Genomic DNA, 24,286 nt, shown 5'->3' on the forward strand with positions numbered 1-24,286 from the left:
TTATTTTCACCATATTCAAAAAGAAATGATTTATTAAGAATTAATGGTAGCATATGTAAAAAAGGTGTTATTTATTAATACTGTAAATTCTTTTGGCAATTATAGTTAAACATAGGGTTATATGTGAAAAAATTTATCCAAAGGGTAAATGTCGAAAACATTACTACCATGGGTTTATGTAAAGTTTATCTTAAAAATAATAAAATAAAAAATATTATTTTTTAAATTAATTAATTAAATGTAATTTCTTTAATTTTGATATATTACTAATGTAACTTGTAATGCAATTTTAGAAAATCTTTTGTGATTTTGGTAATTTTATATATGATTATGATAACTTTTAATATAATTTTGATAAAATTGTGACAAAAATCACTTTAAGGATTCAGAATCACTGTTTGTTGGCTATAAGGGAAATGAATAAACAGTTGCTCCCTTTTGGAATCTTGTTATATACAGGTTCCTTCTTGGGTATAAAGCCCGAGGGATCATTGTTACCAAATGCAGAGAGTTATAAGCAGTTGAGTGATTTTGATCATACTGAGATGATGGAGCCTAAAAGGTTGTGGATAATACTGACAATACTGTTGTTCATAGAAGGGTGGTGTGAGACAGAGGGGTGTTGGGAGTACGAGAGAATTGCTCTGTTGCAACTCAAACCTTTCTTCAATGATCCTTACTATTTGAGAAACTGGGTGGATGTGCAGGGTTCGAATTGTTGTAAATGGGATGGGGTTGAGTGCAGCATCACCAGTAGACGAGTCATAGGACTCTCTCTTAATTTTACAAGACAATGGAAACCGGGAGGTCTTTGGTATCTCAATGCCTCTTTATTTCTCCCCTTTCAGGAATTGAAGAGTCTGTATTTGAAAGGGAATCAAATAGCTGATTTTGTTCACAACGAAGGTTTGTTGCCTTTCATCTCTTTGATTGATTTATCTCTGTCTAACGAAAATTCAGGTCACTGATTTTTTTTCTTTTCAAATTATTATTATTATTATTATTTTGCTTTTTTTTGACTTACAAAATTAAGCCACCTATGACCAAGAACTCTCTTGCAGTAACTTTATCATCTGCACTGGGCAATTTGGAAATCCTCGTCCTATCTAGAAACTTCTTCGATGACAGTATCTTCTCATCTTCAAGTGAGCTTTCATCTCTCAATCAGTTTCTATAGCTAGCAGGCAATTATAAATTCACAGTATCAAAGTCATACACTAATGGAAAACATTTTTATAAATGTATATAATATTATATATCATGTCTTCTTTTAAAATTATATTTTATAGATCATCTGATTGATTTTATGGTAGTGATAAGTGATTTTATGGTAGTGACAAGGGATAAGAAATCACATCATTTCAATACACCAAAAAAAAAAAAAAACTGATATTACTATGTTTGGCGGCATGAATTTTGGAGGATGAATTTGGATTTGGTTTGTTGTGTTAGTTTTATCTAAAAAGTTTAGCTAAGATTTAATGCGCACACTCACGTATATATATTTAAAAGGTTATTAATATATAAATTTTAATTTCTTTAAATTAGGGTATTTGAAATCTATCATTAAATAAATATCTAGCAAATCTATGGCTTAAAAATAATTAAAAATTCTAAAATTCTTGAATATTAGATGCAATCAATTGTCACTTTGAGTTTATATTTGATAAATTGTTAATTAGTATATAAATTTTATATCCTATTATTGAAAGATTGATGTCATCTCATTAATAAATTAATAAAATTATATAATATTACCTTATTAATTAATGAGTAAGTGTTTAAAAAAATATTAATTTTTTATATATTTATTTTAAGAGTTAATATTTATTTATTAATAAGATATTATTATCTGATTCATTAACAATATTTAAAATCTATACACTATATCAATCTTGCCACTTTTATATTAAAAATTTGAAATCTAAATCTTTTTCTAAATCCAGTTTTTCAAACGCAATCTGAGGTTTCTTATTCTATTTTAATTCATCTGAAGACTCTTGATTTAAGTAATTATAACTATTTCTAATGATATAGGTAGTGTTTCATTAGAGTCAATTCTTATTATTTTCAAAGCTTTTTTTTTCTTTTTTTTTTAATAGGATTTAAATGTATATTTCATTGCTCTTGAGTAGAATTGAACAGTTTGACCAATTTGAAGATCTTGGATTTAAGCTCTAATAGAATCAGAAGCCTCCATCATTTTCAAGGTAAGAATTGATATTATACATTCAATTAAATTCTCGAGTCGTTGACAGATAAAAGGCTCGTGTCATGCTGTTTGCCCCAACACTTTTACCCCAATTATATGTTCTTCCTACTATGCTATATATAACTATTGGATCAACTCAAAAATGGGATCCATCAATTTATGAGTAAGTCAACCAATTTGTGAATTTGACATTAAAGTCATATCTATAAATTTTTACTGATAAAATTGTTGAGACAAATAATCTATATTTAAAATTTATACAATTAAAGTTTCAATGAAATCACATGATCTTCTACAGGTAAGAAAACACAACTAATGATAAATTTGGAGGTACTTGATTTGAGTTATAATCTCTTGAAGAATACGACTTTAGCATACCTTAGTGGGCTATCAAGTCTAAAGTCCTTGAGTATTGGAGGAAACCAATTGCAAGGATCAATTGATATTAAAGGTACGTAGAAGTTCATCAAACAAAACAAGGGTACGTAAAATACTATTTCATAATCTTTTTTTAACCGTTAAAAAAACTTTTATATTGGAATTAAGAATATGTTCCAACAGGGGATTTAATTTGTGGGGAATTGAACTAAGAAAACTGTTTATTTATTTGTTCTATGCACGACTTGCTCTGCATCATGGTCTCTTTTGTTTTATTTTTTCAGTAAAGTCACAAATTAATGAATTATATTGAAAGAAAGCTAGCTCCTCATGTACTGTAATTTTGTGGTAACTACCTAATTGGACTGACATAAAGAGTATTTGATTGATTTGGATAGTATTGAATAGTTTGGCAAAGTTGAAGAAGTTGGATATGAGCGACAACAAACTTCAGAGCCTCCGATTTTCTCATGGTATGTATTGATATCAACTTGTAGTTGGGGAATAAAGAAAATCATTTTAAGTATTGAAAATTAAATTTTAAATTTATTAAATATCGTATCTTAATGATAATTAAATAAATCAATTGAGATTAAATTTCAATTTAAGTTCAAATATATACATATCGGTAAAATTTTTATTGAAAATAAATTTAATTATTTATATCTTTTGTAGATGGTGAGAGACAACTTAAGTTGATCAATGTAGAAGAGCTTGATTTCAGTTGGAACTCCTTCAATAACAGCATATTGGCACTGCTTGGTGGGCTTCAAAATCTAAAATCTTTGAATATAAGAAGAAACCAGCTTAATGGATCAATCAATATTAAAGGTAGAATTACATATATTTTTAATCTTTCTTAAATAATCAAAGTAATTCATAAGTTATTGCATTTACTTAGAGAATATATTTTACGTATCTGTGTGATTTAATTTAAATTTATTTATAAATTTTCACAAAATTAGATGCTTTGAATGACTTAAAGGAGTTAAACATCAACTAATATGCTTTGAACAAATTTGTGGCCCCTAAACATAGAGGTATTTCTAAAATTTATTAACTATTTTAGGTCATAATTAGATATGTTCCCAGACCAATTTTTGAACATGAGTCTTGAAGTTTGGAATTGGCTTGCCTTGATCCCAAATTTTATTTAATTTTAATTTTAAAATATATTTTAAAATAATAAAATATTAATTTTAAAATATTTTAATATATTTTAAAAAATTATAAGATTTTTGGGTTGACGTACCAAATCATGATTAAAATTTTTGAATGATTGATCAAGTCTAGTTCAACCCATAAATAAATTTAATCATAATTATAATATATATGTTTATCATTAGATTTTTTGGTGGAAGAAATCTTTTAGTCTGCAATTGTTTAGATGGTAGCTAATATAAGAGGATGTTTCCAAGACCGAGTGAATTTTTTTAATGCATGTAAAGTTATGGAGACAACTTTATAATCTCATTATAAACCTCAAACTCTCCTCCTAAGATTTTAGGGGTGTCTTCTTGGAAACTTTCAAAAAAGGAAAAACCATGCGGAGAATTGAGAAAGTAATTCAATCATGCATATTTGGGAAACTATGGAATAAAAATATACAAAATTTAGGACTTATTAATTACCTGACAAGTGACATTGATAGAGTTTTTTTTTTTAAATAAATCAAGTATATAAATTTTAAGTAGTTAATTAAATTGAGAGGTTGACTATTGTCAAATGCCCATTTAGTTATTATATTAAGAAAATCTGTCCAATAACTTGCTTTTATGGACAACCTGGCAATTCGTTAGTTTTGTTGTTAATTTGTTTATTTGACTTTTATATTGATTTCTTTTACTTAATTCTACAAATCATAATTTTATTTATATATATGTATGTAATTTCTTAAAAAAAATTCAATTGTTTATGCCTATTTTTTCTCTCTTTGGTATTATTGTACTTTTAATTGCTTTTCTTACTTTTGTTTTTTTTTTTTTTATTTCTTGACATCACATAAACTGAAATATTTTTATTCTTTTTTTAATGAGTAACTTATTTAATAAAAAATTGTATGTATCATATAGTAGCTGTACTATATTTTTGTGGTAATTACCTAACTGGACTGACATAAAGAATATTTGATTGATTTGGATAGTATTGAATAGTTTGGCAAAGTTGGAGAAGTTGGATATGAGCGACAACGAACTTGAGGGCCTCATATCTTCCCATGGTATGTATCGATATTTTACTTTATTAACTTGTAGTTTGATAAAAGAGAAAACTCTAACAATTTTAAATTTTAAATTTGTTAAATATCATATTTTAAAAATAATTAAATTCATTAATTGATTTAAGTTTCGATTCAAAATCTTACAAATATATATATATTGATAAAACTTTTATTGGTAATAAATTTAATTATCTAAAATTTTTGTAGATGGTGAGAGGCAACTTAAGTTGATCAATTTAAAAGAGCTTGATTTGAGTGGGAACTCTTTCAATAACAGCATATTGGCAATGTTTGGTGAGCTTCCGAATCTTAAGTCTTTAAATATAAAAAATAACCAATTTAAAGGATCAATCGATATTAAAGGTAGAATTATATATATTTTAGTCTTTCTTAAATAATCAAAGTAATTCTTGAGTTATCACATTAACTTAGAGAACATATTTTACTTATTTGTGTGATTTAATTTAAATTTATTTGTAAATCTTCACAGAGCTAGATGCTTAGAATGACTTAAATGAACTAAACATTAGTTATAATACGGTGAACGAATTTGTGACCCCTAAAAATAAATTTATTTCAAACTTTTAATATATAACTATTTGAGGTGATAATTAGATCCGTTTCTGGACCAAATTTTGAACATGAGTTTTGAAATTTGGATTTAACTTGCTTTGATCTGAAATTTTATTTAATTTTAATTTTAAAATATATTTAAAAATAATAATATTTTAATATTTTAATATAAAATTAAAAAATATATGATTTTAAGTTAATATATCAAGTCATGATTAAAATTTTTGAATGATCTGACCCAACCCATAAACAAATTTAGTCATAATTATAATATGTTTACCATTAGATCTTTTGATAGAAGAATTCTTTTGTCGTACATATTTAGATAGTAGCGAATTTAAAATGATGTTTTCAAGGAATGAATTTTTTAATGCATGTAAAGTTAAGGAGATAACTTTATAATCTTTATTGTAAACCTCAAACTCTCCTCCTAAAATTTTAGGGGTGTCTTCTTGGGAACTTTCAAAAAAGAAAAAAATCATGCAGAAAATTGAGAAAGTAATTCAATCAAACATATTTGGGAAACCATGGAACCCAAACATACAAAATTTAGGACAAATGACTGAAATTTAACTTTTGGTTTGATTTCTATATTCCTTGGATGTATGGTGTTTAAATTCTTTTAAAAAAATGATTCTAATTAAACAATTAAAATTTCTCACTAGAGATGGTATTTTAAAACTCAAAACTACTTAAAAGATCAAAATTTAGAAAATATTCCTTTAGTAAATTTTTTGAAGTTCCACGCTAAAAATCAAATTCAAAAGATTGAGAGATTTTTTTTTTTTTTTGCTGCAATTGATAGAGTTTATGTTTTAAAAAATAAATCAAAGTATATAAAATTTAAGTAGTTAACTAGATTGCGAGGTTAACTATTGTCACATGCCCATTCAGTTATTATATTAAGAAAATTTGCCCAGTAACTTGCTTTTATGAACAACCTGGCAATTCGTTAGTTTGTTGTTAATTTGTTAATTTAACTTTTATATTGATTTCTTCTACTTAATTCTAAAAATCATAATTTAATTTATATATATATATAATTTCTTTAAAAAATTCAATTGTTTATGCCTATTTTTTTCTCTTTGGTATTGTTGCACTTTTAATTGCTTTTCTTACCTTTTTCTTTTTTTTTTAATTTCTTGAGATAACATAAGCAGCAATATTTTTATTCTCCTTCTGATGAGTAATTTATTTAATAAAAAAATTTTATGTATCATATAACAGATGTACTTTTTTTCTGTTTTCTTTATCTAAATAAAATCTTGTCCATAAAATTTGACAATTTTATTATTTAAAACAATTTTAGATTTTTCCGAACAAAATGCTCCCTTAGATATTTTTTGAAAGAAATCTTCTAGTCTATACATGTTTAGATGGTCATGAATTTGAGATAATGTTTCCAAGATCCCACAAATGATTTTTTTTTAATGCATGTAAAGTTGTGGAGATAATTTTATAATCGTATTATAAACCTCAAACTCTCATCCTAAGATTTTAAGGGTGTTTCCGTGGAAGCTATCAAAATAGGAAAAATCATGTGAAGAATTGAGAAAGTAATTCAATCATGCATGTTAGGGAAACTATGGAACAAAAACCTATAAAATTTAGGCTTATTAATTACTTGACAAGTGATTGAAATTTAAATTTTGGAGTCATAAAGATTTTGGGAATAGTTAGAAGTAAATTTTAAAAATTTCAAAATGGGAAAGTCGTCACTAATATTTTTTTGTTAGATGTGATTGATTATAAAAAAATTTATCTTTTTAATAAAATCTTAAAATTTATTAAAATTTATTAAAAAATAATATTTTTGTCTGCAAAAAATAAAATTAAATTTGAGAGTACAGTTACGCATAAAAAAAAATTAGCATGTCATAACATCCGTTTTAATAATAATATCAATTAATTATGTACTATCCCTTAAAATTGATAAAAATGATTTTATTTTTTATATTTAAAATAAATAATTAGCTTAATTTTCTTATTGCAACAAAAACTTTTTTCTTTTTTTTTTTTTTGAAGGTCTTTTGCTTGAAAATAAATAATAACTTTGTGTGTTGAAAAACTTTCAAAAAATATTTTGATATTTTAACAATATTTGTTGGACTTCTTAAGAATTTCATAATCAACGATTCACATTTATTTTCAAAATTAATGTTTATGATGCATATAATAAAATGATACTCATAATTTAACCCTAAAAAATATATTTTTTTAAAAATCCCATTTTTATCTTATGTAATAAATAAAAGGTAAATGAAAATCTTTATTAAAAATTATTTTAAATGTTTCAATACTTTAATGACATTTTAGAAAAATTCTCATACATAAAAATTTTTAAAAAATCACTATTACTCACAATTTTTTAAAATATAGAGATTTTAATTTTAATTTTCTCCTTTTTTTCAAAATAAAAAAATTATTTATTGTAAATAATATTCATTTATTATATATAATTTGATCACTAAAAAATATTTTTTTTCATTATTTTTATTATTTATTATTTTATTATTATTTTATATTTTTAAGCAAATAAGTAAATGAAAATACTTTGTATTAATTTTTTTCTAAATATTTCATTATTTTTATAATATTAAAAAATATCCTTACTTAAAAATTTTAAAAAATTATTTCTCACCTCCTTAATATATCATCATTAAAAGAATTGTCACTTTTTACTATTTTTTAATAATAATTTTTTTAAATTTCTCTAATTTATATATAAGTTTACCATTTAGTACATTTTCTCTAAAATTTACCATTTAATACATTTTCTCTAAAATTTCAGCTTTAAATATTCAATTTAATCCATAAATAAACAAACAAATAAATAAGATAAAAAGAAAAAAAATCAAAATCGGACTGGTCAACATCGGTAAAAGGGGCTGGTCAACGGCCAACTGTCGACAATAGGTGCCGATCCGGCTGGTGGGTACATAGGTTGAGTCAGCTTCAACTCCAATTTTTCCTTCTTCCGCCCATTAAAACTACGTCGTTTAATAAACCACCTCCACGATAACACCCCAAAATTTTCGAGACACCCGCATTTTTACTTTCATTTTTCTCTCCAACGTCAAAACCTCTCACTTCGCTCTAAAATAAAAGAACAAAAGCCTTCTTGATTTTCAGAAACCGGCGACCAGCAGCTGGTTGACCGCCGCTTGTCGATGTTGGTTTCAGCCCAAAAAGACCCTTTTCGATTTCCTTTTTCCTTCCTTTCTTCATTTTTCCAGTTGGTTTTCCATAAAAGTCACTACTTTCCCCTAGATCTAATCTAAAAGGTCTCGACTTCAACATAAAAAATCCAGCGCATCGAATCTCACCATTTTCGACTATGTCGTTCCTAAGTCGAGATCTACCTTCTTTTCGAAAATGGCCTCCCAAATCCCCCTGAAACTCCTTAGACCGAAAACGCAAGTCTCTCGCTTTGTTTTGTTTCAGTTTTTTTTTATTGCCTTTGGCACTGCTGAGGTTCCCCGTTCCCAGGGGATGTGGTTTATATTTTTTGTGTTTTTTTATTGGTTTTTGTGGGCTACGGTGGAGGGGCTGTTGGTGGTGATATTTCTTTGATTTTTTTTAGGCTGGTACGAGTTTGGCTAAACCGTAGGCATTTTGTTTTTTTTTTTTTTTCGCTGGTTCTCTGTTTTTGCCCCGTGTGTTTCTGCTAGAAGTTTCGGTGGGGCTGTGGGAGGGTGAAAGGTGGTGGCACAGGCCATGGGGTTAGGATTGCTGTGGGATGCTGGTGGTGTCTTAGCTTTATGCAATAAGCTCGAGCATTGCGTCGGTGATGGCGGGGGTAGTCTGTGGGTTGATGGCCGCTGAGAGCCTCTATGGTGCGGCCGAGTGGGGCTATTGTTGGTGGAATTAAGGGTGAGTGTTTTGGATGGAGCTAAGGTTCGGCTGTTAACGGTGGCGTGGTGGGATTGGGAGGCAGAATCAGTCAGGGGCTGGTTGCTCACTAGGTGGCTTTGGGAAGGCGTAGGGGAGATAGTGGTTTTGGGTTTGGTTGATGGGGGAGTGTAATGGTGTTACTGGTGGTGATGGTTTTGGCTAGTGGAGGTTGCAATGGTGGTCTCGAGTTGGGTGGGTTGAGGGTGGCTTTTTTGGTGATTCAGTAAGTAGTAGGTTCGGCTTCCTTAGAGAGTGGCAGGGGAGGGGTTTTTTTTTTTTGCTCCAATGGAACTTGGTCATTGATGGTTTTTTTTTTTCGTCTCTGAAAATCCTCCTCTCCCTAAAATTTTAAGGGTTCCTATGGAGCTGGCTTTCTGATAGCAGCATGAGAATTGGATTTTGTGGATCCTTATTACAGCAGTGGCTGTTGCCTCTTGGTGGTGGTGCCTGCTGAATATGGGGTTTTGAAGTTTTGCTGAAATCATATTGAAAGAAAATAGGGGTAAAATATGGGGACAAAAGAATAGCCGTAGATGGGAATTGTTCAATGTTAGTTTTAGGTATAAGAGAAAGCAAAGGGGCAATGCTTTTGCGAACCGAAATTCACTCATCAATTTTCATTTCGCATTTTTTTTTTTATAAATTAATATTTAACAAAACAAGAAGGCTTTGGACTTCAAATAACTTAACATTGGATTAGATTTGATCCAGGCCCATGCAAAATTACCCATTCAAAATGTCATAACATTGCATTGGATGGAACTCGGGCCTTGTAAAATGACCTTAACAAAATCAAATGAGTTGAACAAACAAATCCATAATTAAAACGCTCAAATAAAACCGAATCGAAGTGTTCAAGTCAGCCATGGAAATTAATCAAAATCAAAACATTTAGGATAAAATTAGATATTTACATTTGATTCGATTTTTATATTTATTGGATTTATTATGTATAAATTTTTTATAAAAATTATTCTAATTAAACAATTAAAATTACTTATTGTAGATGGTATTTTAAAACTCAAAGCTAGCTAAAAGATCAAAATTTAGAAAACATTCCTTTACTAAATTTGTTGAAGTTCCACACCAAAAAGTGAAAATTATTAAATATAAAATATGATCAAAAATCAAATGCAAAAGATTGATAGAGTTTTTTTTTTTTTTTTTGCTGTAATTGATAGAGTGTTTTGTTTTAAAAATAAATCAAGTAAATAAAATTTAAGTAGTTTAACTAGATTGAGAGGTTAACTATTGTCACATGCGCCCATTTAGTTATTATATTAAGAAAACATGTCCAATAACTTGCTTTTATGGACAACCTGACAATTCGTTAGTTTTGTTGTTAATTTGTTTATTTGACTTTTATATTTATTTCTTCTACTTAATTCTAAAAATCATGGTTTAATTTGTATATAATATATATTTTTATATATGTATATATATATATGTAATTTCTTAAAAAAGTTCAATTGTATATGCCCATTTTTCTCTCTTTGGTATTATTGTACTTTTAATTGCTTTTCTTCTTTTTATTTCTTGATATAACATAAACTGCAATATTTTTATTCTCTTTTTAATGAATAATTTATTTAATAAAAAAAATTATGTATCGTATAGTAGATGGACTTTTTTCTGTTTTCTTTATCTAAATAAAACCATATCCACAAAATTAAAAATTTTTATTATTTATCATTTAATTCAGAAAAGTGAATGCAATCACTAATTTCACTCTTACAGAAAAAAAAAGTTTGGGAAAGCTAAAAGTTGCCCGTCTAGACGGGGTCTTCGTCAATGGAACTGTTTCACTATTACAAATTGTGGAGACATTCTCATCAGTTAAGACCTTCTTTTTGAGAGGCAATAACTTGAATGGGACAATTTCTACACAAGGTATGTGAATTTATTTTTTTTTAAATTTTATTCAAGAAGGTAAGTGATAGTTTAATACTTTTGACTCCACTAAAATGTTATTCGCTTAACGTGATCTAATAAGCTAATACCTTTTGCAAATTACATTTCATTTTTTGCAGAGTTGCATGTGTCGAGCAAAGTTGAGGAATTATTGCTGGATAATTCATATCTCAACAATAACATTCTTCAAAACATTGGTGTATTACCTTCTCTTAAAGCCTTGTCTTTGTCGGGCTGTGGGCTGACTGGAACCTTACCGACTAAAGGTAAATTAATTATGGCATAGTTTTTATAAGGAAGACTAGGCAGTTTTTATCATTGATCTTTGACAGATTTCTTGATCACCTATCTTACTGAATGAATTTCTTCAGTTATATTTCCTCCTTAAATGTTTTTGATCCTCTTAAGCATGAATGAACATGAAATTTGAAATATCATACTTGAATTTGTTTTACAGGTTGGTGTGATTTACGGAATCTTGAGGCATTGGATCTTAGTGAAAATGCACTCGAAGGAACACTTCCGTCATGTTTGGGTAACTTATCATCTCTCCATTTTCTGGATATTTCCGACAATCGATTCACAGGAAATGCTGCCTCCACTTCTTTGGGCAATCTTACATTGCTTGGATACGTTGCTCTTTCAAAAAATCTGTTTCAAGTTCCCATTTTTTTCACATCATTTGCTAACCACTCACACCTCAAGGTCCTCTTAAGCGATCAAAACAAGTTAGTAAGAGAGCCTACTTCTCAAATTTGGATTCCAAAGTTCCAACTAAAAGTCTTCCGTATGTCAAATTGTACAACAAAGGAACCCCACAATGAACTTCCCAAATTCCTCCATTACCAATATGACTTGAGTATTGTTGATCTTTCATATAACAATTTTGGAGGAAAGATTCCTTCTTGGTTGTTAGTGAACAATACAAGATTAGAAGCATATTTAATGGCAGGAAATTCTTTTACGGGCCCTCTCCAGTTGCCTTTGCACCCTAATCCAACCATGTCCATTATTGATATATCTGACAACAAAATACAGGGTCAAATTCCAATGAACATTTGTTCAACTTTTCCATATTTAAGCGGGTTAAACTTATCTGGCAATACCCTTGAAGGTGGTATTCCTCCTTGTCTGGGTGGTTTGAACACTTGTTTACTTTTAGATCTGTCATATAATCATTTGTCCGGAGGAATACCAGAAGAGTTAGGTAAGAGTGACTCGTTATGGTTTCTTAGACTATCGAATAATAATTTAAGTGGGAAGATAGCCCCCACGATATTTAGCTTACCTTCATTATATCTTTTCCATTTAGATGGCAATAACTTTGTTGGAGAGATACCTAACATTGATATCTCAACCAGTATGGGTCCCCTTTCTGATATGGATTTGAGTAACAATAATTTGTCTGGCAAGCTCCCAAGATGGCTGCGGAATATGTCAGATTTGATGGCACTGGCTTTATCCAACAATCAGCTTGAGGGTCCCATTCCGATGGAATTGTGCTATTGGGATCACCTTGAGATTTTGGACCTTTCACAAAATAATTTTTCTGGCCCAATACCATCTTGCTTGGATGCACGATCCATCAGACATCTCCATTTGAGCAAAAATAGATTAACTGGTAACTTGGCAGGTGCATTCTTTAACAGCTATTCACTGGTGACTTTAGACCTTAGTGAAAACTATTTGACCGGTGAAATTCCATCTTGGCTTGGTAATCTTTCCGCTTTAAGTGTCCTTCTTCTGAAAGCCAATTATTTTACTGGGGGAATTCCCGTTCAGCTATGTGAATCATACTCATTAAGCATCATAGATCTTTCTCAAAACAAGCTTTCTGGTCCTATACCTTCTTGTTTAGGTAATTTAACTCTTGAGCCAAACGCTGGGAAGTCTTTCACAAAACCGTATTTCAGAGGTTCTGAACTGATACTCGAGGGAGCTGATTACTATGGAATGACAATATTTGAAAGGGATACTTCAAAAGGAATCGAAGCAATAGTTGTACCTTTGGCCGCTGAGAACTATATGGAAGTACGAGTGGATTATACAACAAAGGGAGGGTTTTACACATACAAAGGTAAGATTCTTGAATACATGTCTGGAATTGATTTATCATGCAACAGACTAACAGGTGAAATCCCTCTTGGGATTGGAAATTTGAGTGAAATCCATTCATTGAACCTGTCGCATAACAATTTGACTGGAGTTGTACCTTCAACATTCTCAAAGCTTAAGCAAATTGAGAGTTTGGATCTTTCTTACAACAACTTAATCGGAAGAATCCCTGTTCAATTGGTGGAGTTAAATGCTCTGGAGGTCTTCAACGTGTCATACAACAATTTGTCAGGGAGCATTCCAGATCAAAAAGCTCAGTTTGGGACCTTCGATGAAAGCAGTTACCTAGGGAATCGTTGTCTTTGTGGACCTCCATTGCATAAAAATTGCACCGAAACAGATACACCCTCAACAGTGCCATATGCCTCAAACGGGGAAGAAGAAGGCGGTTTGGTGGATAAGTATGTCTTCTATGTGAGCTTTTGGGTTTCTTACGCAATTGTTCTAATGGCAATTGCTGCCATCCTATACATAAATCCATATTGGCGACGAGCTTGGTTTTATTTCATTGGGCAATGCATTAACAGGTGGCCTTGTGCTTAGCTGGTTTACATTTCTGTATATTAGTTCTTTAGGTCTTTGAACTGTTACTCATAGTTTGGTTTGATCTGTTGTAAAGTTATTAAAGCTAGGCTAGAATGACTGATTTGTTCTCCAATAAGTGACGGTTCTTGAGAAAGCTCTATATTTTCACGCAATTTAGTTCAAAAGATTTAATTAGTGATAGAAAATTTTTATGAGATTACATGAGTTGTGAAAGATTCAACTTATTATAATAGGTGAAAACGAAATAAGTATCATACAAACATCATGAAATGCCTTAACGCATTTTAGTCCAGATGATTTAAACAAAAAGTAGGTACTCTACAAATAATATTTCTATAATCCTAAGTATTGAATCCATGTTACAAACTTTTTTCTGACCAATGAATAAACTTCCAAGAACAGGAGGTTACGAAAATTTCCCCCTTAGAACTCCATCTCTATTGAAGATAGGCAGGTACCAAATCTCAGAGGTTAATTCAAATAATTGTATATATTCTTGTAGGAACAATAGGAAATATTAAAAATATATTGTTAATTTTTTAATCGGCATGTAAAATATAAAAACTTCATTGACATATATAAAAATTAACCTCTTATTTTTAAATAAAAATTAAAAAGTATTTATTAAATAATAAAATAAGTGAAAAAAAAAAGTAGATCCATATAAATTCTCAGGTTGATGCTAAGTTAGCAATTCCCACTTTAAAGATGCTATAATGGAGCAGAATTTCTCACTAATCTCGTTTTGTTTTTTTGAGGCATAAGATAGTTTTATTAAGAAAAGACATGTTGATATGGGCCAGTTTATTGGGTCAAGTTTTGGACCTAATATTGGGTTGTTGCTCTCTCTTTCATGTACTGGACTTATATTGCACTTAAGGTCCGTTTCTTATCCAGGCCCCTATTGCCTTTTTTAGCGTTTGTTATTGTCGTTGCTGGTAAGGGGTGAGTGAAATTTTGCCCACCCGAGAATCTTGGAATGCAACTCGGGCTGTTAGTCCAACATAAAGGGACAGCCAGGGAGTCATGTAATTCAATCGGTTACGAAAATGGAAACAAGTTTTCTTCCTCTCTCTGTTTCTTCTTCTCTGCTTCTTGATCATCTATTTTCTTCTTCTGTTCTGTAAATTTCTGCTAAACAATATTAGTGCTGCAACACATGTACATAGATAATGATCAAGAAAGATAACTAACAAACAACATGGAAAAAAAAAAAAAAAAAGGAAGAAGCATTAAAAGAAACCCGAAAAGTGCTTGAGGTTTATGAGCACCGGATTTAGCTAAGCTACCAGCAATGGAGTTTTGCTTGATGGGAACACCCTTAAGCTAGACTTAGATCGATGTGGTTACAGCATTTCTTCAATCTCCATGGAATCAGTGAAACATCATTTGCTCATTGAACAGCACTACATAGGAATTATTGCCGATCAACAGTTACTAATTCAAATTAATCACATGGTGATAGATACGGCTGCTCTTATACATGGATGTTTCCTCTGTACACTATGCAATTTCTTCGAGGAACCTGTTATGAATTAACTCCAATCCTCTTCTTTTAAGCTTTTGAATGTTAAAAAAAATTAAGATCCTAAAGCTTTCTTTTCATTTTCCTCGCTTGCAGGTACATCTTCTTCGTCACACTTCTTAGCATTCCTGAATCAAGCTTCTCGGTGACTTTTAAAATGTTCGACCTTAACACTAATGGGTGGGTTAATTCTATCAAGTACCCAAACAAAAAAAAAAACCTTCAGAATGCTTTGCCATTTCTTACTTGATCATTTGTTGATGAAATGTTCACTTTAACAAAAAATAATCACAGTATCAATTTATATTATTAACAGAGAAATAGATAGGGACGAATCCAAGAAAGTGACGGCATTGATGCGAGGACAAAATAGACAAGGGGAACGCCACAGGGATGGACGAAGACTTTGCCTCAAAGTTACAGAGCCTGTAGAGAATTGGGGCTTGGTGGAGTGCTTCTTTGGTAGAGATGGCAAGACATGTCTAAAGCGCATGTCTAAAGCATGACACATTTGTCCAGTTTTTACGAGATTTACATGAATTATGTGACTCATTGTTTCTTTCCTCTATCTCAAAAATTAAACCCTATTCTCATTGGTAATTTCACCGTTAAACAGTATCTGATCAGATATCTTTTCACAATTTTATTTATGTAATTTTTCCTTGTTTCATTGCTTAATCGGGAAAAAAAAGTTTCAAATAGTTAGAAAAACTGCTACAGTAACATGCCTACTAGCTACGTTGATATGATTGAAAGCTAAAATCAAAATGACTTGATTTTGGTCCAGATTAGGCCTATGCTATTCAAAACATTACTGCGCCATATGTTTTCCAGATGATCTCAAGTTCTTAACACACTTTTTCTCTTCACTTTGGCTTACACCATTACATTTTTCAATATAATGTAGTCCAATGAATTGCTTGGTTATCATGGGTTAAACCAATGATGTAAAATATAAAACCAATGCTGCTGCCTTCGTAAGAAATGACACAATGAAGAAAAAACGAACGGAAAACAATTAAAAATTAACTTGGTTATTTTTGAAAGAGATTGTAAGATTTAGTAGTCATTACCAAATTTAATTTATAATTGAAAACATTGTGATAAAACAAAATATTTTATTTTCAATCTCATTGGTCATAATTTAATTTGTAGAAAATAATCAAGCATATCTATTCCGAAGCCTTGATAGAAACACACTAATATACCATCAAAATAAAATATAATTCAAGCTCTAGGAGGGTTATTGACTCCAAAGTTAAGATCTCAAATAATGTATTGTTGATTTATTATTATTATTATTATTATTATTATTATTATTATTATTATTGTTGTTGTTGTTGAAATTATTTTTATTTTCGTTGTCATAATTTTTGCATACTTAATTTTTATAAAAATTTAAGAAATGAGGGTATTTCCATTGATGACGTCAACATTCGAAGGATCATTTGTGATTTGTTGCTTAATTTTTTACAATAGATAAACGACTCATAAACGTCAATTTTGAAGCGTATGTGCATTATAATATCGATTCTTATCTTTAAACAGTATTCTCTAAACTTTTTTTTTTTTTTATAATTTGTTAGAATCATTTGTTGACAGCATAAAAAAGTAGTACACTCGTTGTAGAGGTTGAGAATAATGTTTTGCACTCGTTTGATTATAGTAGAGCCTTTAAGGACCTTGATTTTTAGTTTTCGGTTTGAAAGGTTTTCACCTGAAAAGTGTTTGTAAACTGTAATTGTTATTTGTGATTGATTTTGATTGATTTATAATTGCTGGAATTCTTTAATCTTTCGCCATTGTGATATCATAATTGTTGATTTATAAATTAAGAGAAAAAGAATTTCTGATTATATTTCTACGAATTTTCAGTGAGTTGTGTTTCTGATTGTGCTATCATGATTGTATTTCTTGGGTGGAAAACTGTAGGGAGGGTGGCTAACTTCATGGTTAGGGTTGACGCCAATGTCAAGATATATCTCATATCTAAATAATGCAATATCTTATGTTATAGTTGACGTATGGACCGGCTTGGTTTCCACCGTGAGAGTTTCTGCGTACTTTCTATCAAGAATTTTGTTGGATGCGGGCGGCCATATGGGTGTAATATTTCCTCCTGCCAGCTGTAGCCAGTGTAAACACTGACAAAACTTTACTTCCAATTTGTCCTGACTTTTTTAGTAATGTTCAAATCAATTAAACCCAAAACCAGAAAAAAAAAAAAAAGCAATCTCAAAACCAAACGAAACAAAATTACTAAGAAAATATAAAATCAAATCTTTTGCATATCAATTGGATAAAAAAAAACTAACACAAAAATTGTTACCTCCTGCCGTACCTGTGCATCATTCTTAATTGATTTTCGCTTTAAAAAAAAATCTTTTCTCTTTGAAGAAAATAAGAGAGAAAAAAAAAGTCGAAAGAAAACGAAAGGATATTAATTAATTATTATAAATATATTTTATATATGTCATTTCTTTTGAAATTGTCCTTCAAATTTATTTAATATTAAGTCAAAACCGTTTCAAATTAAGATGGGACAGCTTTTATATTATAATAATATATTTAGATGCATAGATGTGTGGATGTGATGTTATAGCTTGTACATGGACAGGTCTGATTTTCACCATCAGAGTTTCTACGTACTTTCCATCAAAAATTTTTTAGGAAGCCAGAAGCCCAGCCACCTGCTTGTTAAATTTTTGGTGCCAGCTGTATCCAATGGAATTTAACAATGTTGGAGTGGAAATAAATTAAGTCAATTTTCACGTTTCCTGGTGCATCCCTCGTTAATTAGGAATTAATTATTGAATTAAACTTTTTCTATAAAATGATTGTAAGAAATTATATATAATTTGGCAACAAATCAGATCAAGATAAATTTTTATTCGTTTCGAATATGATTCAATTTTATAATCATAAAATTTACACTCGTGCCTGATTTAATTTTTTTTAAATTTTTTTATATTCAAATATGATTCGAATTCGACATTGTATAATCATATCTGATCCGATTCAAAATTAATAAAATATTATTTTTTAAAATATAAAATATTATTTTTAAATATAAATATATAAATATATCTAAATAAAAAATTAAAAAATAATTTTTTATATAATATCGAATCGGATCGAGCTAAAATTCAACCTGATTCGATCTCAATTTTCACTTAATAATACCCGATTCAATCCTGATTTTTACTTAATAATACCCGATTTAATCTGATCTGAAACTCAATTTCAAAAAAAAAAAACCCTGACCCTATAGGGTCAGGTCGAATCGAATCGAAATTCATCCGATTCGGGGTTGGGCTACCAACCTTAATTGTATAACCTAAAAATTGAATTCTAAAATCAATCAATTGCATTAAACTTTTAAAGGTCACTTAAATGCTTATAAGAACTTGTTAAGGTTAGGTAAAATTTTATTTTAGGAACTAATTTTTTAATTTATAAAATGTTATTTTCACCATATCCGAAAAGAAATAATTTATTAAGAATTAATGGTAGCATATGTAAAAAAACGTGCTATTTATTAATCCTGTAAATTTTTTTGGCAATTATAGTTAAACATAGGGTTATATGTGAAAAAAAAATCCAAAGGGCAAATGTCGAAAACATTAATTATAGGTTTATGTAAAGTTTATCTTAAAAATAATAAAATAAAATAATATTATTTTTAAATAAATTAACTAAAAGGAATTTCTTTAATTTTGATATATTACTAATGTAACTTGTGATACAATTTTAGAATTTTTTTTGAAATTTTGGTAATTTGAGATATGATTATGATATAACTTTTGACATAATTTTGATATAATTGTGACAAAAAATCACTTTTAAGGATTCAGAAAACACTGTTTGTTGGCTATAAGGGAAATGATTAAACAATTGCTCTCTTTTGGGATCTTGTTATTGGAGTGAAAATGATGAAGAAATTCCAAGATTTTTTGTTTCATTTTTTATGAAATTGAAATTGAATCCATTTTGGAGCAAAAGCTTTCTCATCACTGTCATAACATCTAAATTCAGGGATCTATCGTTAAATATTGACTTAAGGGAGTCGCCATCAATCTTTTTTATCTAGGTGCGATTGGCCACCAAAGAATCTGTCCTTTCAGGGAACACCTAAGTTTAAGGGCCCCTAAAAGAATAGGTTCAGGTCTACTAACCAGAACAGAGTTCGGGAGTTCGATTACGTGTGAGAAAGGTTATAGCACCCTCACAACGCCCATCAAAAGATGGTATCAGTATAATTTTGTGTTATCTAATAAGCCTTAAAATTTTATCAAGTAATTAACTATTGGAAATTATTCTCAATTGACTCTAATACTTTTAGTAGAAAATTGAAAAAATTTCCTCACCTCAGGAGTATGCAAGAAACTACTGTTTCACTTGCAGAGGCTCCGTCGTCAGATTATTTAAAGAAAAAATGAAAATGAAAATCAGAATAAAAAGAAAGGAAATAATGATTATTTTTGTGCAGAGAAAATTGATACTTTCAACTTTTTCCATAAAATATTCTTTTGAAACTTTAATTTCGAGAAAAATTGATACTTTTAACTTTTCCTCCAAAATTTATTCTTTTGAAAATTTATTAAGGAAAATTGATACTTTCAACTTTTCCTCAAAAGTTGATTTATTTGAAAATTTATTTTTAAGGAAAATTGATATTTTCAACTTTTCTCCAAAAATATTTTTTGGAAACTTTGATTTTCAAGGAAAATTGATACTTTCAACTTTTCCTCAAAATCTTTTTTTTTTGAAAATTTATTTTTAAGAAAAATTGATACTTTCAACTTTTCCTCAAAAACATTTTTTTGAAAACTTTAATTTCGAAAAAAATTGATACTTTCAACTTTTCCTCAAAAATTGTTTTAAAAATTTATTTTTAAGGAAAATTGATACTTTCAACTTTTCTCTAAAAATATTTTTTTAAAAACTTATTTTCAAGGAAAATTGATATTTTCAACTTTTTCCCAAAAATATATTTTTTCCTTGAAATTACTATTTTTATTATTAACCAATGTTTTTAAATCATGAAAACATAAAATAAAATGAGTGAATAAATGACATGCTACAACCAAAAAAATCAAAACGGGAAAGAAAATATCTTACCAAAAATTGAGCTTAATTCCGGATCAAAACCAATTTAAGTCAACTTTCTGAATCAAACCTAAATTATTTCTTGAATGGGTTCCAACTCAAGGCTCTGGTTTTAATTAATGAATGGCTCGGGTTTAAAGTCTTGGGTGAGCCTGTCTTGAAGCTGGTTTTGCTAACTATATTCCTCTCTACCATCACAAACATAGGATAGGCAGCTGCCTTTCTTCGAATAAATGTAGAGATGTCTGGTGCTAACATCAATTCTGGCGGTGACACACGAACAGTCTCCACGTCCTTCTGAGCAAAGGGTGGCAGCAACTGACTGTTTTCAGAAAAATGGAAAATGGCATTGGCAAGCCAGGTGGGAGTCGGAATAAAGGTTGCTGCTGTGGAGGAAGACCATTTGTTGACCCGTAGTAACCTTGCCAATATATAAGCATGGAAAGCCCACCGTTTGTGGTTGGAGCAGATGATGGCTTCCAGCCACCAGCCTTGGCACTTTCCCAAAGTTCTTCTGCATTGATCTCAGAAGGCTGGAGAAATCCACCAATTGTAGCCGAAAATAAAAGCGAGAGTGTGCAGATCAAAAGTACCACGACAACAATCGCGAGCTTGGCGTAAATTCCCTTTAATTCTCCTTTTCCTCCTTGCCTCACATGCTGCCTATGCAGCCCCAACCTCCGCATGGTTAGAAAAGGAAAATGTTCTTTCAGATCTAGAGATATTACTGTTTTTCTGCGTTTCTCTAGTTGTGAGGGTGGTCGGTACTGTGTCATTAACCGAATCAATACCAGCCTGAGGCATTGCCATGGTTGTGATTGTGCTACAAACGCTGGTGATTTGAACAAATAACTGCTAGCAGCACGGTTTGATGCACAACTGATAGTATATGACCGAAAGGTAAATGTGGAAACCTAACCTTGAGAACTATTATCAGAATGGGAAGCCATCTGCTGGAGTTGCTTTGAAGAATGCGATGCTTCTATCAAGTGCACCATTTGCTCTCCTTTTGCATCAGCTTGGTTGCCAGGGGCCATGCTAAGGCCATTCAGATGAGCAAGTTTCAACAGAAAGGTTCTGATGCATCGGCATATTTCTTCTTTCTATTTCGTAATGAAAGGAAATCCAGATAGGTTCCGATTGGCATAGAAGTCAGGAATAGAAGAAAAAATTGCAAGCCCCCTTTGCTAGGCCAGACGACTTAAACACAGCAGTCTGATTTCGAACTCCAACAACTGCATGGGACAAAGGAAGGCTCAGCGGGATGAAACCAATAAAAAGACTTGGAGCGCCCAATACATAAAGTACGTTCGAACGGAAGCCTGTCGTCACTAGATGGTTTTCGTATGAACATATGATTACAGAAATGGACGATGGCCTCCGACTCTGAACCTTGGTGCCGACTCTGAACCTTGGTGAGATGATAGGACTGAGTCTAGCTTCAGGCTGGAAGGTTCGAAAGACACTCGACTGAAAAGAGAGGGATGAAGCAAGGCGAAAAAAAGAAGGAATGAAATGACTCCAGCGTAAGCGAGAAGGGATCACCACCAAAAGCTTATCCAACTTAAACTCCAGCAGGAACTGGCCTTAGGACGATGGCAGAAATCGGGATGGCTGGGAAAAAAACGTATCACAGGCTTGGTGAAACTGCCTCTCTCAAAGTTGCTATATTGGACTCCTATGCTTCTCTTAAAGCAGCTATCCGTCTTGTCATCCTCTGATGGTTGTTTCCCACCAATTAGAGGCCTTGAGGGCCTAGTGGCGACGGGGCTTCCCCCTTTTGTTTTTCTTCTGTTTTTCTTTTTCTTTCCCCCTCTCCTATTCGGATTCTTCTTCTATCTTTCCTCTGTTTTTTTTCTTTTTTTCTCTCCTCCTCCAGCTTGTATATTCATTGTTGATATATAGACCTCAGAGTTTAAATTCAATTCCAATTAGTCATCCAATGTTAAAGATTAGCATCTAGATAACAATCATCACAATCACCAAGCTTTCAACCTTTTTTTTTATCAGATAATAATAAAAAAAAAAAAAATAAATCATAAAAAATAAAAATAAAATTAATAAATATGAAATAAAAAAAATCTAAAACAAAAATGAAAAAATCTTTGCAAATGAACTAAGATTAATCTCAATTGAGAAAAGATTTCGGAGAAAATAGGGTGTTTACAACCACCACAACCCTTAACAGTAGCCAATACTTCCTCCTCCAAGAAACGAATTTCAAGTTCTTGCACTGGGCTTGATGATAGCATTTTAATGTCTGAAGCAGAGAATTTAAGGAAAAAGCCCTGTATCTTTCCTGATGAGCTTCTCGAAATGGCATTCCATTCCTTGCTTGTTTGCTCCTATACAGTAAATATGGCTCGAAAAATTGTTATTCATCTGCTATTTGGGATGCAGTAGAAGAACTTAGTGTTCTTAACCCCTTCTTGCATCCATTGTTGTCCCACTTTCTTTTTACTTTGAAGGTGTTACAAATTTTTTATTTTGAATGAAATAATTATTTGAGTTAAATTTTTAATTTGGATGTAAGAAATTTTCTTATACAAATGTAAGAGGTAAAAACTAATCGATGAAATTTATTATTTTCATCATTGATTTAAATTTTTTGTTTTTAATTAAAAAATTTTAAATTTATTAGTTGCAATTTCTAAAATATTTTTCTGTAATCCATCAATTACTTAAACGGTTGTAAAAAGGCATATCACATGTATGTCACATGGTTAAGGGCAGGTGACGTTGGCCATTGGTCATGTGAGATATACATCATAGACATTCACGTTTTAATAATAGCTCAAGCGAGAGTTCATTTCATCGTTGACGTTAAAGTCAAGGTCTCTTCGAAAAGACGTTTGTGCGTCTGACTGATCGTGGTAATAGGTAATTTCCACAGAAGCTGCAAAGGGGCAGAATTTCACATTATATTTGAAATCTTTTGGTTTATCAGCATATCTGAAGAGCTTTTTACGTTTGGATCCGGAGAGGGAGGATTTTGACATTGATAACTCTGCCGACACATAATGTAGGCAAAAGAAAAAATAATAATTTTTGGTTGACAACTAATATCACGAGCCACACACAATGCAAGATGTGAAGCTTACATGGACCGCCGCACTTTCTGCATATTTTATTAATTTCAACAAGGATTTGTGGAAATTTTTTTCTCGGTGCAGGTGTAATTATTAGAGACGGAATTTGACAATCATGTAGTCCTAATAATGAAATTAGCTCAGACTTTCAAGTTTTGAGTTTCTACATTTATTTAATAATTTATATATTTATGTCATATAAAATATTAAAATTTATATATTTATATTATATTTTATATAAAAATTATATATTATAATTTATGTTAACAAAAAATTTTAAATATATATTTTTATTATATTAAATTTATATATAATTGTTGTTAAAATTTTAAATTATACTTCATAGGCTTTAATCTTTAACAACTATTTTTTGGAGGCTGTAAATGATTAAGATGTTTTTAAATCTTTTTTTTTTAAATTAATATTAAATTTTCTATACAAAAAGTTCGAAGTGAGGGAGGCTTTTTCAATCTAAAATCAAGACAAAGCGTAGGTTTCAAAAGGGCATTGCATTAAATTTGCCGACCGCCCAATAAAAAAGATTGTAGGAAGTGAGATTCAAATTTTCATACTGTTTTAAGTTAGGGAAAAAGTCAAATTTATCATTGATTAGGGACCCCATATATACTGTTTTATTTTTTATTTATATTTTTGAAACTATGGTTAAATTTAAAGTGAAGATCAATTATGAATTTGATATGTTTTGATTTCAAATT

General features: G+C 30.3%; 1 protein-coding gene across 1 annotated transcript; it reads left to right on the forward strand.

Annotated features, from left to right (window-relative positions):
- Window positions 1–441: 441 nt before the first annotated feature.
- LOC111284404 (cuscuta receptor 1-like) lies at window positions 442–14,112 on the forward strand. Its single transcript, XM_089762514.1, has 10 exons — window positions 442–906; window positions 1,062–1,145; window positions 2,136–2,210; window positions 2,511–2,663; window positions 2,989–3,063; window positions 3,266–3,421; window positions 4,734–4,808; window positions 11,013–11,165; window positions 11,306–11,452; window positions 11,644–14,112. Exons 1-10 carry the CDS (start codon window positions 546–548, stop codon window positions 13,842–13,844), a joined length of 3,480 nt encoding a protein of 1,159 aa, XP_089618640.1. The 5' UTR covers window positions 442–545; the 3' UTR covers window positions 13,845–14,112.
- Window positions 14,113–24,286: the final 10,174 nt, after the last annotated feature.

This window comes from Durio zibethinus, chromosome 6, assembly GCF_047325235.1.
Source record: "Durio zibethinus cultivar Kanyao isolate XHJ-2024 chromosome 6, ASM4732523v1, whole genome shotgun sequence".
In the NCBI taxonomy this organism is placed as follows: domain Eukaryota; kingdom Viridiplantae; phylum Streptophyta; class Magnoliopsida; order Malvales; family Malvaceae; genus Durio; species Durio zibethinus.

Coding starts and splice junctions, on each gene's coding strand:
- LOC111284404 (XM_089762514.1), top strand. CDS start 546: ATGATGGAGCCTAAAAGGTTGTGGATAATACTGACAATACTGTTGTTC. Junction 1,146..2,135: donor CAGTATCTTCTCATCTTCAA/GTGAGCTTTCAT, acceptor GCTCTTGAGTAG/AATTGAACAGTTTGACCAAT. Junction 2,664..2,988: donor AGGATCAATTGATATTAAAG/GTACGTAGAAGT, acceptor TGATTTGGATAG/TATTGAATAGTTTGGCAAAG.